The sequence below is a fragment of the Geotrypetes seraphini genome, chromosome 10 (genome assembly GCF_902459505.1).
Source record: "Geotrypetes seraphini chromosome 10, aGeoSer1.1, whole genome shotgun sequence".
In the NCBI taxonomy this organism is placed as follows: Eukaryota; Metazoa; Chordata; class Amphibia; order Gymnophiona; family Dermophiidae; genus Geotrypetes; species Geotrypetes seraphini.
Genome location: NC_047093.1, coordinates 143,277,869 through 143,293,404, shown reverse-complemented (window position 1 = coordinate 143,293,404; position 15,536 = coordinate 143,277,869). Strand labels below are relative to the sequence as shown.

Sequence of the window (15,536 nt, the reverse complement as noted above, 5' to 3'; positions counted from 1 at the left end):
GGTGACTGGAACTTTAAAGACTAATACCCCATCATAAATAATTTTCCTTTGAGTCTGCTTATTCCCATTTTAATTCCAGTACAACCAGCTATTAAAGCTGGATCACATGAAACCTCTCCTCTCCTGCCCCACCCTTCTCTCTCAGGGAGTGAGGGGGTGGCAGAAGAATAATACTCACAGATTTCAGATGCCACTCTATGGCCAGCGACTTGTTGGGCACATCGTAGATCCCTTCACGGATCTCAAAGGCTACGCCACTCTCTCGCCAGCGGTAGTATTGCTGGTGACCAATTGTGCTTGCCTGGGGAAGAAGAAAAAATGATTCTGCTGCCATGTACCCAGCACACTAGAAAGTACTATAGTCTCCTCCTCATCAGCCTCACCAGATCTGTCCAGAACCTGTGGATTGTGTCACAACCCCACAGATTCTGGACTGGTCTGCTGGGACTAAAGGACAGAAAATTAGCAGATGAAATAAATTGTTTGTTGGAAAATCCAGTAGCATTGTCCTATGATACTGTGTTATTTGGCATGTCAATGAGGGCTCAAAGCCAAATATCATCTAAGAACAACAGGCTTTTACTTATAATGCTGGAGTCGCCATACAACAAATTACGAGCAATTGGAAGAGGCTTAACTATAGTTTTTGGTGGAATTCCTTGTGTCATATATATAAAATGGAAAGAACATTAGCCACTCAGAAAGGGAATTTCAAGAAATTTCAGGTGACTTGGGAGCCATTAGCAAAATATTGTAATGTCTAATTATTGTTTCCCCTTTAAAAATGCACATTCAGGAGGGGGGAGGAAGAGGGTCTGGTATGATAATGAATTTTGGTATATTGATATGGGGTTCACGATAGATATTTTACGTGTTAGGCATTGTGATTGATTAGGGGGAGGGGGGATTAATTCTGAAATGGATATTAATAGAATATTAAGTGTGGTATTTGAGTATAAAATGTTGTACTTACTGTTACACTTATTGTAAGTTTTGAAAATAATAAAGAATTGGGAAAAAAAAAAAGAAAATTAGCAGATGAGAACTAATTTCTCCATTTTGTACAGAATAGGGGAGGGACACCCACATACAAATCAATACAAAACACTAGACCCCTGAGCTAGTGTTTTGAATGAAAGACAGTCTATGAGCAGGCTAGGGTACATCACAGATAAACTTGCCTCTCCTCTTGGGTTACTACTTCAGACTTCAGCCTTGGCCTGGTTGGTTCCACAGCATGCATGGATTTGTAGTTCCACGTTCCCTAAGAGAACTAGAACTCCATGCAGGCACTGGGGCTTAACCCTTTAATGTTTGATCTGGCTGAGGTGGCGACCTGTGCCTTTGTGCAGCTGCAAGAAAGGTGTGGAAGCCAGGTTGACTCACCCCTCTCTCATGAATCTTCATGCACAGGTCCCAGTCAAAGGCCCCCCTCCTGAAGTCATAGCGGCTGCCCAGGTACTGCCTGCTACGGGAATCCCACAGCCGCTCCATTGGGAAGATGTAGGGGTCTGGGTTGCGCCAGAATTTGAAGATAACCTCCAGTAGGTCCCGCTCTTTAAACTCCAGACACAAATGCAGACAACACAAAAAAACAAAGCAGAATCAAAGATAATGAGAAACGTTAAGAGGTGCCAGCTCTATAGTTTGCACAGGGGGAACCATGGCAAGCACTGGAATATTAGGCTATGAATGCTTTTATGACTTATTTCCAGATCACTCTGAACACCTACGCTAGACTGCACAGAACAGAAAAGATAAAACTGCAGTCGAGTTCCAATCCCACCCCATCAATTATTTATTCTATGGCCCAGCACAGAAAGCCCAGACCAGTAAATCCCAGATACCCGAGTTCTAGTCTCATTTCTTTATTTTCTAATCTAATCTAATATACAACTTATTAATCGCACTTTACCAAAAAGGTTCAAGACGATTTATATTCAAAGAGGCCGTAAAATCTATGGGAAAATATCAAAGCAATCAATAATTAAAATATCCTCATACCATGAATATTACAAGTCATATAAAAAAAAGTTTTCATATTTTTACAAAACTTTAAGTAATTGATATCCGTCCTAATGTAAACAGGAAGATTATTCCAAATTATAATGGCAGCGTAAGCAAAAGAGGAGTTGAGATGTTGTTTATACCGTACACCTCCAATTTGTGGGAAATGTGATAAAATACCACAGAATCGGGTGGAAGAATAATGCAAATGAGAAAAACGTAAAATCTGTGTGTCTTTCATAATTAGACAGTAAGCTCTTCTGGGCAGGGACCATCTCTTGCACATACAATGTACAGCACTGCGTGCCTGGTAGCACTATAGAAATAATAAATTGTTGCTCTTGTACTATCCTTTCAATCGATAACGAATGAAGATTCTTATTTTAAAAACATTTTTCAACAATTTTAACAAGATAAGCATTCCACATTAACTGTTTCCACCTGCCTCACTCGCAGGGCTCTCAACAAACCCTGTCCTCTCCCCCTAGCGCCCTAACAGGTTCATAACCCTATGTTTTCCTTAGCCAGTTAAGTGGGTTCGGCTCCTGAACAACCTTAAACGCGAGTACCAATTCTCTGTATTCGATTTCATACCTTACTTGGAACCCATGATCAAATATTCAGGGCCATGGCGATGTTTTGACTGAAAGGATAATGTACCGTATTTTCACGCATATAACGCGCGCGTTATACACGATTTTTACAAACCATGCGCGTTATACTTGTGAGCGCGTTGTACAATTTTTTTTTTCATTCTGATCCGGCATCCCCCCTGCGAACCGGCATCTTCCCCCCCCCACTCGCGTCACCCCCCTCCCCCACGATCCTACATCCCCCAGCACCGCAAAACATCTCTTACCCGATTGGGCACCGGCACCAGCACCAATGCACAGGACGTGCCAGTGCCAGTGCCCGAAGATCCTCCCTCGTTGGGCTGGGCTGGGTGGTGCGAGGGAGATCCTCCTTCTTCCTTGTGCCGGGCTGGACTGGGCTTTGAGCATTTGCGCATGCTCAAAGCCTTCTGGTCTCGCTCTCTCCGGAAGAGTAAGCGGGAGTGGGAAGAGGTTATAGCAGCATGCGTGGTATACGTGTGTGCGTGCTATATAAAAATTTTTTTTTTACTGAAATGCTTTGGACCCGCGCGCTATACACATTTGCGTGTTATACGCGTATGCGCGTTATATGCATGAAAATACGGTAATTCATGTCCACTGCCTCCCATAACCCACTGTGACTTTGTGCAGTGCGTTCAACTTCCCAACTTATCACAGCAGGTCAAGGGGTCCGAAGTATTTTTTAAGTCAGATGTGGCACATGCCAACTTTTATATTTGTTTCATCTGTGACCAGACATTTGCTTGGGCTACTGGTCCTACTGGCCCTTTCAACAAAAGGTCCTAAGCAGGCGCCACATCTGGAAACAGAACCAGTGGCCAGGAGGAAAGCTAAACACAGGAGATGCTAGGGAAATGGATTACTCCTGCCACCTGCAAGTCAGAGTTTGACAAAATCATCTTGCCAGACCATGCAAGGAAAAACAGCTGCCTCCCTCACTCACCAATTTCACGGTTTTTGATGTCATTAGTCTCTTCTGGGCCCAGAGCAGCACAGGAGTGCTGTCAAGGGCTGGAAAATCAACTGGAAGAAACTTGATTGCTGGGCTGTGAAATCTAATAAGCAATGGACTTATTGAAATAAACAAAGTACAAGAAAACAGCAGCATCCGAAGGGACGAGATCATCTCAGGGTTCCATAAGGGTAATCTTCTGTAATGAGAGCTGCTGGTCTGTGTAGGCTGGGGGGGGGGGGCACATGTGCTTGTTCTGTTATGAGAGACTGCTGATAACTAGAAAAATATTCCTGTATCTCTCCTCCTTCCCCTTTTCCTATCCAGATAAATACAATTTCCATTTCTGAGGGCAGGGAAGGGTTCAAAGAAACTTCCATCAGTGAGAACAAGGCCGACACTATCAACAAAGGACCTGACTTTGAAAAAGGCAGGTGGTGTGAGGGTTATGGATGTGTCAATTATGCATACTGTACGAGGAGATGAAAGGTAGGAAAGCATTGATACCAAAAGGTAGGAGAGGGGGGGAAGAGGAGAAGCAGCGGGCCACAAGTATTTCACAACAAAACACTGCTATGAAGAGAGGGTTCCTTCAGATCCTGCTGTAAAACGTTAAAAGCAGAGAAAGGAAAGGCAATGTGAGAGGGTGGAACTCGGCTCACCTTCAGCGCCGACAGATCCAACATCGGCAGGCTACGTTGCTGGAACTCCAAGTCTGTGACGTAGCGGATGAAGAGATCTGCCTTCTCCTGCAGATACGCAGCCGTCTGGCTCCGGACCAAACTATTCCCGAAGAGCTCAAGGAACAGCTCGCTCTTCTCTATGAAGATGGAGAAGACAGCGGTCACCATGCTGGACAGAAGATGATAGAACTGCGCTGCCCATAGGTGACAGCGGGGCATTTACTAACAAAGAGAGGTGAGGTAAAATGCCCCTGGATGAGAAATTCCTGTAGCTTTTTACCTTGTAAACCCATTTGTTCCGGGCGTTCTAGAGCAAGGGCCAGAAAGAGCATCTGCCTGCCCAACAGCGCCAAAGAATCCTCCACGACATAGAACTGGTTGAAAGGGGGGAGAGAAAAAGAACTCACATTGAAACAGAGGAGACTGAAGGTAGACTTTAGGAAGGAGAAACTTGAGGCTTGGGAATGGACACTTAAGAGCAGGACTTAAGTTGAGGGAATCCAACTTGGACGCAGGAGATGGACCACCTCAGGGGATTTTGGGGTTTTAGTTCATGCTCTTTTCATTTGTAGCTCAAAACACAGAAAAATGAAGGCAAGTAAGGACCATAGGGCCTTTCAAGCTGGCCCATCCCTGCCATCTACCATCACTTCCTCTCCCTTTGAGATCCTATGTAGGTGAGTTATATTTAGAAACGGGGGGTATTTTCCTGTTCCTGAAGATTTAAACTCTAAATTTGCACATGAGACAAAGAAAGATTAAATAACATGACCATGATGAAGACCACAAAGAACCAGGGGAATTGAATTGGACTTCCCTGGTTTCTTAGAGCACTAAGGATTCTCATCAAGGTTTCTTAAATATCTCTGATTCTAGATGATCCCCTGAGGTACCTTCCAATCCTATTTTTCTGGGATTTCTTTCTGTGTGTACACAGCTAATGTATTTGCTAAATGTGTGCTCTGTATTCATTATAAAACAGGAACACATGAGAAGGAGAAATTAGGTTCTTACCTGCTAATTTTCTTTCTGTTAGCTTGTAGACCGGTATAGTTCCTTTACGGATGGGTATTATACCTCACTGCTTCCAGCAGGTGGAGACTGAGATCAAACTTGTATATCTGTATAGCTTCCCCTCTACTAATCCAGTCTGCTGAATAGCCAAGTAGAACCTAGTAAAATTCTTAACTGAAAACAGTAAAAGACACTCCAAACAGGAGTGTAAAAACAACAAACATCATTAAACAACTGTTGGAACATGTATAGAACTGAATCCTGGAAAATAAAATATCCCCATAGCTCACCAACTAAGCCAGCTGAGCCATCACCACTGTTCTTAATTCTCCCCAGCCCTAGAAAAATACTAGAACCCGCAGAAAAATCCTAAATCTGCACATGAACAAAAACCCGCAAGCACCGCACAAAGACTGATAGGGTGGGGAACTATATCGGGCTACAAACTAACAGAAAGAAAAATAGCAGGTAAAAACCTAATTTCTCCTTCTGTATCGTTTGATAGACCGATATAGTTCCTTTACAGATGGGACATACCAAAGCAGTAACCATCAGGGGTGGGACCCCCGAAGGGCTGACATCAGAACACATTCACCATATACCGCGTCCCGACACGCTTGAACATCTACACGGTAGTGTCTGACAAAGAAATGCAGAGACCAGACTCCAGCCCTGCAAATATCCTCTGGAGGCACTAGAGAAGATTCAGCCCAAGAAGCTGCCTGACCCCCTAGTGGAATGAGTCTTGAAAAATTCTGGAACAGGCTTCTTCTTCAGAAGATAAGTGGAAGCAATAGTCTCCTTGATTCCGCGTGCAATAGTAGCCTTAGAAGCGCCATCCCCCTTACGAGAATCCGCTAGAAGGACAAAGAGATGATCTGATTTCCTGATCTTCTGGGTCCTCTGCACATAAGAGCGAAGGACCCGACTGACATTCAACTTGCGCAGCTGTCTTTGCTCAGAAGATCCCTCCCGACTACCCAACACCTGGAGGACTACAGATTGATTGACATGAAAAGGAGAAATCACCTTTGGTAGAAAGGAAGGAACACATCTCAAGACAACCCGCTCCCTAGAAAACTTCAAGAAGGAAGCTCTACAAGAGAAACACTGCAGCTCAGAAACATGTCTAGCTGAAGTAATGGCCACCAAGAAGACTGCTTTAAGAGTAAGGTCCTTCAAAGACCAGTCACTCAATGGTTCTAAAGGAGGGCGAACTAGAACTGACAGAACCAGATTCAGATCCCAAGATGGAAAACAGGGCTGCATGGGAAGCCCAAGCAACTTGACTGCCCGCAAGAAGCGAATCACATCAGGAATGGCAGTCAAACGCTGACCTTTTACTAGCCCCCGAAAGGCTGACAAGGCCACAAGCTGAACCCGGAGAGAAGACCAAGCCAGTCCCCTATCCAGGCCATCCTTTTTTTTTTTTTAATCTTTATTCATTTTACATCTTACAAGTATAACAATAGATAACAGTTAAATTGAATTGAATACAACACTTGAATCTCTATCATATTCAACATTAAAACATTAAAATTTTAATCCAATCCCTCCCAACCCAACCATAATCTATGCATTCACAAAACCAAGTTTGTCTCATAGATGCGGAGACTGTAGATCTCATTCTCCAAGACCAAATCCGTGGCCATTGAGATGCATTAATCTGATGCTTAATCTCAATGCTCCAAATATCTCGAAAACCATTTTTAGGCTTCTTTTTAACTAATCCACTTATCAATTTATACCATTGTGCGGCCTGGTGACATTAGAATGGATTATTTGATTCATATTCATTTCAATGGAAAGAGGAAGGATTAAAATATTTGGGAATTATTATAAAAAAAACAATTGATGATACAGTAATAGAAAATGAAAAAATTTTATTAAAAAAAATAACAGAAATGTGCAAGCAATGGAATCCTTTACATCTTTCATGGTGGGGAAGAGTTCAAACAATAAAAATGATGATCTTACCTATGGTTTGTTATCAAATGAGTATGATTCCGATATTTTTTCAGGGGTCATTTTATAAAAAATTAAATAGTATAATTACAAAATTTCTTTGGTTTGGGAAAAGACCAAGAATCGCTTTAGCAACTTTACAAAAAACGATTCGAGAGGGAGGGGTAAATTTTCCAAATTTCTATAGGTATCATCAAGCCTATATCTTAAGACAGGGCATGTATTGGATCCTCCCAGACCTCATGGAGAATGTACCAGACTGGTTATACTTAGAATGGCGGCTCCTGTTTCCATTATATCCAGAACATCTTATAAGTATAACAATGCCTAAGAAATATAAAGATCACAGAATTCTATTAGATACCTAGAAAACATTAAGATTTATTAGTAATATTACACCAGATCCAATAGCTAAATCGTTAAATCAATCCATTTGGGTGAACTCCAGGATCAAAATTGGTGGATTCAAAATAGTATGGAAGCAATGGATAATTGCAGGTATACGGTCTTTAAATGATGTTATAGTAAATGGATCCTTGCTTGATTTTTCACAATTGCAACAGAAATTTGGATTAAATAAAACACAATATTTTAAATGGTTACAATTGAAGCAAGCTATTCAGGAAGGGTTCCCTGAATGGAAAAATCTAAATACTCAGTATAGTTTGCAAATCCATTGCTTTCAGGTAGATTTTTTAGGACACCAAGCCGCAAAATGGTATAAATTATTATATGGTTTTTTAAATAAAAAAAAAAACAGGACTTAGGGACATTTGGAGTATTGAGATAGGACAGACAATTTCTGCAACTCAATGGCAAAAATTTTGGTCCTGGAGAATACATACTACAATGTCAGCATCTATGAGTCAAACATGGATGTTTTTATTACATAGAGTTTTATGGACCCCTACTCGGTTACAAAAAATAGATAGTTCTAAATCTAATAGATGCTGGCATTGTAAGATAGAAATAGGGACACTAGATCATTTAATCTATTTTTGTCCCTGTATAAATGCTTTCTGGAAAACAATTTGGCCCCAAATTAATATATTATTAGAAAATCATGTTGGACTTACATATGACACAATTTTATTTGGAACAGCAATGAGAACACAGAGTCCAATATCAGCAAATAATAATAAACTTTTATTGATATTAACAGGGGTCGCCATACAACAAATTACACAAAATTGGAAAGATTATACAAAATTAAATTTCACTTTTTGGTGGAATTCTATTTGCCATATATATAAAATGGAAAAAGCAATAGCGTTACAACATGGTTATATTAAAAAATTTAATAAAATCTGGGGACCATTGGCTTTTTTTTCTAAAGATCAGATATCATAGCACAAGGATAGAACATATAAAGGGGTTAGGGTGGGTACATAAATATAAGAATAGATGATTTATAATTTATTACAATGGGGGTTTTCTATATATTAATATTAAAATAAATATTGTTGGATATTCAAGTGTTTATTGAATATTATATGTATTATATATTTATCACTTGATGTAAGAAATTAAAAATGAATAAAGAATTATAAAAAAAAAAAAGAATGGGACCCTGAGTTAGAAGGTCGTCCAAGAGAAGAAGAGGATCCGCCACCAGATGCCTCACCAGATCCGCGTACCACGAATGTCGAGGCCAATCCGGAGCCACCAGAACCACAAGGCCCGGATGGCGAATTGTATGGAGAAGAACTCTGCCAACTAATGGCCATGGAGGGAAAACATACAACAGCCCCTCCAATGGCCCAGGTTGAACCAGAGCATCCAGGCCCTCGGCCTGACTGTCTCTGCGACGACTGAAGAAGCGGGGCGTTTTGCCATTGACACTTGTAGCCATAAGGTTCATGAGGGGCTGACCCCCAAGACTGCACTCTCAACTGAAAAGCCACCTGGCTTAAACACCACTCTCCGGGATCTAGCATGTGACGAATTAGGAAGTCCGCTTGAACATTCTCCACTCCGGTTATGTGGGATGCTGATATTTTTTGAATATGCAACTGCGCCCAGACAATGAGCAGAGTCGCCTCCTGTGCCACCAAAGTGCTCCTGGTGCCCCCCTGATGATTGACATAGGCCACCGCCGTGGCATTGTCTGACAAAACCCTGACTGACTTGCCCATCAGAAAGGATTGGAAGGCTAGCAATGCTAGATGGATGGCTCTGGTCTCCAAGACATTGATCGACTAGGAAGCCATGGACCAGGTGCCCTAAGCTGAGTGACCTAGACAATGAGCTCCCCAACCAAGAAGACTGCCATCCGTGAGCAGCACCGTCCACTGCAGCTGGTTCAGACTCACTCCTTCTACAAGATGGGGGGTCTGGAGCCACCAATGAAGACTGCCCTGAGCTAAGCCCGGAAGCAGAACATGGTGATCCAGACTGTGCCTCTGAGGCGACCATCTCCAAAATAGAGCATACTGAAGAGGATACATGTGGGCCCGCGACCACCTCACCACATCAAGGGAGGCCGCCAACTACCCGAGGACACCAGGATGCCAGGCAAATCTGAGATTGCAATTTGCTTACCCGGGCCTCCGGAAGGAAGACCTTCCCCAAGGAGGTGTCGAAAAGAACCCCTAGATATTCCAGGCGCTGAGATGGGGGACAACCAGCTCTTGGCAAGGTTGACTACCCATCCTAGTGACTGCAGAAACTCCACCACCCGAGCCGTGACCCAAGAGCTCTCTTGGAATGACTTCGCTCGAATCAACCAGTCGTCCAGGTAGGGAAGAACAAGAATGCCCTCTTTTCGTAACGCCGCCACAACAACCACCTTCACCTTGGTGAATGTCTGCAGAGCTGTGTCCAGACCAAAGGGAAGATCACAGAACTGATAATGTTGCCCCAAGATCGCAAAGCGCAGGAAGTGATAATGGGAGGCCCGAATAGGAATGTGCAAGTAGGCCTCGGTCAGATCTAGAGAGGTCAGAAACTCCCCCGGCTAAACCGCCAGAACCATAGACCGCAGAGTTTCCATGCGGAAGGAAGGCACGTGAAGAGCCCTGTTGACCCCCTTCAAATCCAGGATGGGTCGAAAGGTACCTTCTTTCTCTGGCACTACAAAGTAAATCGAGTACCACTCCTGCACGGGAACTGACACTACAAAGTAAATCAAGTACCACTCCTGCACGGGAACTGGAACCACCACACAGAGATCCAACAGTCTTTGAAGGGTCTGATGAAAGGCCTGTTGCTTCCACACCACCAGCAAGGGAGAAGCGAGAAAACGGTCTGGCAAGGACCGGGCGAACTCCAGAGCATAGCCGTCCCGGATCACTTCCAGAACCCACTGATCGAACGTGATGTCTGCCCACTGTGGATAAAAATCTCCGGAACCAAGACGGGCGCCAGCATCATTAGGCAAGATGAGTGGCAGGGGACCCGGCGGGGGCACTACCTGCACCCAGTGGGCCCCACAAAAGAACTGCATGCGCTGGAAGAATCAGCCTCTAGAGAGCCCAGAAGATGGAAAAGAGGCAGCCCCTCTAACACGCCCATGAGCAGTGCCACCTCGAGCCAGTGGCCTAGGCCTATCCTCAGGCAAACGAGGCACTTTAGAATCAGTGAGAGTCTGAACCAACCTGTCCAGGTCCTCACCAAACAAGAATGAAAGATTAGGTTTCTTACTTCTGCTAATCTTCCTTCTTCCTCTGGAGCCTGAACTAGCGGGTAATGCATTCATTCCAGCCTTGGCTGCAGAACTTAAAAATAAAACCAACCCCTTCTGCGAGGTCACCTGTGTGGCCACTCCCCTTGAAGTTCAGTAGGTAGCAAAGCCAGGAGTATCTAATACAAACAGGAAACACAAGAAAAAGAGAGGGGGGTGCAGGGACTCCCCGATACAAATCAATGCTGTTCATGATAACCAAATACATAATCAACAACCGTCAATAAAAGACTAAGTTAGGATAATAAGAAATTGAAACATTTCACACCTGCAAAACTCAGGAACAGGTCACTAAAGAAGACCCAGCCTAAAGAGCAGAAGAGGCACCATCCCAGGACCCCTAAAACCCCATAAGCTTAAATAAAAGGACACTTGGGGAAATGTTAGCGAGGCTGGTCAAAGAGAGAAAGCCAACTTACCAGTTACTGGCAGGCAACCTGTGAATTGGACAAAACAGATGGGCGGGAGTTCAGGCTCCAGAGGAGATGTACAAGAAGGAAGATTAGCAGAGGTAAGAAACCTAAGCTTTCATTCTTGTACAATCCCTCTGGAGCCTGAACTATAGGGATGTATCAAAGCAGTCCCAAATCTCAGGGGGGGCCCAATGAGCCCGCAGCCAGAACAGAAGGGCCAAAGGCCGCAACACCCATAGCTGCCACATCAAGCTGGTAAAACCCGGAAATGCTTAAACTGGATATTTCAGATCTTCTGGCCGCCTCAACTTCCCTGTCACTTCAGATCACAACCATCAGGACTCCTCAGGGAAATCAGGGAAGACACACGGCACGGTTCCAATCCCAGCATACCTCCTCGGAACTGCAGCAGCTTGCGCTCTACCCCTTTGCGGACGAACCAGGGGAGACATGGCTCCCGAACCTGGAGACCTGATTCAATCTGCAGGCTGTCCAGAGGGCTTACTGCAGTTTCAGACTTATAGAGCACCCTCTAGAAGCAGACAAACTTTAAAATGTCTGCAATCTCCCGCTGAAGGATCACTCGCATAGAGTTGATCCGCAGCACGAGGGCAAACCCGCGGTACCGAAGAAAATAAAAGACTAGGAATTGAGAAATAAAATCACAAACAGAAGAAAACTATAAGTTCTCAGCAAGGCTGCAGAATTAAACTGAACTTCAAGGGGAGTGGCCGCACAGGTGACCTCGCAGAGAGGGTTAGTGTTATTTTTAAGTTCTGCAGCCAAGGCTGGAAATGGATGCACTACCCAATAGTTCAGGCTCCAGAGAGATTGTACAAGATCCTTTAAAAGGGAACTTCATCAACTTAGCTTTGGACACCAAATCCGCCAACCAAACGCGAAGCCACAAGGTACGGCGTGCTGCCACTCCAAAGGTCAAAGACTTGGCAGAAGCTCAAAAGATAAGAAGCACCCAATTCAATTTTGGCAACTTCTTGCTTTAGCAAGTTCCAATTCTCAGATTTACTGTCAAGTACATGCTGGGCCCAACGAAAAAACGCCCGAGCCACTAACCCGCCACACATCGCCACCTGGACCAACAAAGCCATCATATCAAAACTCTGTTTAAGGTAGGACTCCAACTTATGCTCTTCCGGGTCCTTCAAGGCCGCACCGCCCTCAACAGGCACGTTGTGCCTCTTAGAGATGGCCGAGACCACCGCGTCCACGACGGATGACTTCAAAGTGTCCCTATTCCCCTTCAGAAATGGGATACAGGCGGGCTATGGAGTGCGCAAAACGAAAAGGGGCTTCCAGCACCTGCCACTGTGTGAGCATAATATCCCAAATATCCTGATGCATAGGAAAAGAGCGGGAAGCAGAGCAGATCCCCTTAAGCAAGGGGTCCACTGTACACAGGGGCTCCAACACGGTGTCCTCAAAGTGCAAAACCGAGATCTGCAGAATTAACTCATGAAGCTCTTCCTGCTGAAAAATGCACACTACAGACACATCTTCACCAGCTGGGGGGTGCGCGAACCCCTCGCTGGCGGAATCTGACCCCCCAAGAGTTTCCTGAAATTCTCCCCAAGGGTCCAGATCCTCATCAGTAACATGTTGCTCCTCTAGGTAAAAATCCTCATCCCAAGAGACCCTCGGGCATTTGGATGAGAGAGGATTAGAGGGGTGTAAAACTGCCGCTATGTGGGGCCATGCCGGAGAAGATGTCGAGGGAAAAGCCCCTCCCCCCAAGACCCCCAGAGTGGACACGGAACCTCCTGCTGCCAGCACATAAGATTTACAAAGTGCTAACAAAAATTCAGGGGGAAAGACCTCTGGTGGCCCCAAGGAACTCCCTGCCCCAGCAGGGGACCCTGCCATACCTTGCCCTTGTATTTCCAGAACAGGGGGGAAGGTCACCTGAGGTAACTGAAATGAAAGAGGAGGTTCCCGCCGAAATTGGACCTGAAACCGCCAAAATCGGAGCTCCTGCAACCAGCTGCGTCTGAAAAGCCTGGGACTTTCCTGACGCTGAGGCCGAGGAACCGACCGACGCGAAAAGGAAATCCTCAGCCATTCCGGCAGCAAGGGAATCCTTTTCTCCTGGACCGTTGGCAGCTGAGGAACCCGCATGGGCGTCGGGGAAAGCCCGGGCTTCCCCGCAATCTGAAGCTGACTCGCGAGGTACATGTGACGGGGTGCCCTAGCCGCCGGCAGCCGCTGCCGACGAGGCTTCCCCACCGCTCCAGCCTGCACAATGCTTGCACAGGCCGGCCGCAAGTACCTCGTGTCTGGAGCACAATGAGCACTTTTTCCCTTTAAAAGTGCTCATTGTGCTGAAAACTGCTCTAGCTGCAAGAAAAAGTGCCGATTAGTTGAGAAAATACAGTAAAAGGCAGTAATAAAGGGAATTTAGCCCTTTAGACCGGCATACCTCAGGATTTTGGGTTTTTTTGTTGTTTTTTTTGCAGAACAGACTCCACGGCTCTCAAAGCTGGAGGGCTGACCACCAAGGGGGCCAGGCCGCTGGCTTAGGCCCCTCTACAAAAATATGGGGAGGTGGAGAGAGGGACCCAGAACAAGACCCGCCGGGTTTAACACCCCTGAGGTCATACGGATCCCCAAACAGGACCCGTCCAAGCTCTATCCGGCACAAAAGGTGAACCAGGAGTCCAAAAACAAAGTTCCAACAGTGCTAAGAGGGGAGCCGAAATTAGCCTTACCACCTGCTGCCGGAGACTGAGGAAGACTGGATTAGTAGAGGGGAAACTATACTGATATACAAGTTTGATCTCAGTCTCCACCTGCTGGTAGCAATGAGGTATAATATCCATTCGTAAAGGAACTATACCAGTCTATCAAGCGATACAGAACAGCAGTTTTTATGCTTTACCACTGGGATACCTGCCCTAATGGAAGCTGCTACTTCAGCACCATTAAGGAACTAATTTAAGCAGAAGATATGCAGGGTATCCCAATAGTCACTGTACACACTTTTAATAAATTCTTAAATATTACATAAGAAACTGAGTTTATTCATATTCTTAGTTTCAACAAAAAAGTCATTGAAGTTTTACTTGCTAGGCTTGCCATCACGTTCCAACGCCTTGAAGACTAGTTGTATACCTCCACATGAGTGCCTCCATTTTCGATAGCTTTCAGCCTCTTTGATATTTTGCAGCATCTCTTCCCGAACCTCGCTGCAGGCCGTGCATATTCTTTCCTCAAGCTGTGACAGGTTACGGGGCTTAGTGGCATACACCTTGCTTTTGATATAGCCCCACAAAAAAAAAAGTCACAAAGTGTAAGGTCAGGGGACCCCTTCGACTGATCCATTGGTCAGGAAATTTGAAATTCAGGAAATCTCTGACTAACCTTGCAAAGTGGGAAGGGGTTCCATCTTGTTGAAAAAGATATATTAGCAAGGTCACTCCTTGCTTGAAGTTGTGGCACAGCAAATTCTTGTAGCATCTCCAGGTAATTTTCACCTGTAATAGTGGTCGTGTTACCGGATGCATCGTGGAAGAAAAATGGTCCAATCAGCCTAGTGCTAGACACTGCACTCCAAACCACTAGCTTTGGAGAGTCTCATTCATGCTCGAGAATTTCTACTGGGTTTGATTTTCCCCAAATTCAACAGTTGTGTCGGTAAACCTCACCAGAGAAATGAAAGAGAGACTTGTCGCTGAACCACATAAGTTTTCCAAGAGCTGAGGGTCGTTTTGGTAATGGTGCAGGAGTGATTCACACATTTCCACACAAGCCTCATAATCTTCCGCTTGAAGTTTTTGAACAACCTGAAGTCGGTACAGATAGAGTTTTATCAATCTCCGAAGCATCCGCTGAATCAAACTTTTGTTGATACTGAGTTCCAGTGCAGCCCTCTGGATGGATTTTCTCTGGCTTTGCACAAACGCCTGCTCCAAGAGTTCAGTGTTTTCATCGGTAGTGGTAGTAGCAGGCCTTCCGCTGCGTGTTTTGTCAAGAACAGATCCTGTTTCAAGAAACTTGCCATGGATAGCGTAAACTGTGTTATGCGTTGGAGCAGTATGACGGTCATAAAGCTTCTCAAACTCTTGCTGAACTGCAGCTGAAGACTGAAAAACTTCTTGTCAAGCGGCAATTTTGCAACGCTGCTCTAATGTCAATTGGCGAGCCCTGGTTAGGGATGATACGCTTACAAAAAAAATGCAAAGCCTAACTATT

The 15,536-nt window shown here is 44.8% G+C and overlaps 1 protein-coding gene across 8 annotated transcripts in view; it reads right to left on the bottom strand.

Moving 5' to 3' along the window:
• The window catches only part of DNAAF3 (dynein axonemal assembly factor 3), a 55,557-nt gene that overhangs the window by 30,448 nt on the left and 9,573 nt on the right, over nt 1-15,536 (bottom strand). For all 8 annotated transcript variants that reach the window (XM_033959854.1, XM_033959852.1, XM_033959857.1 and 5 more), the window contains exons 4-7: nt 4,537-4,630; nt 4,236-4,393; nt 1,387-1,563; nt 179-301 (exon numbers count right to left, since the gene is read on the bottom strand). In XM_033959854.1, the coding sequence (XP_033815745.1) occupies nt 179-301; nt 1,387-1,563; nt 4,236-4,393; nt 4,537-4,630 (552 nt within the window). The remainder of the gene's footprint in view (nt 1-178; nt 302-1,386; nt 1,564-4,235; nt 4,394-4,536; nt 4,631-15,536) is intronic.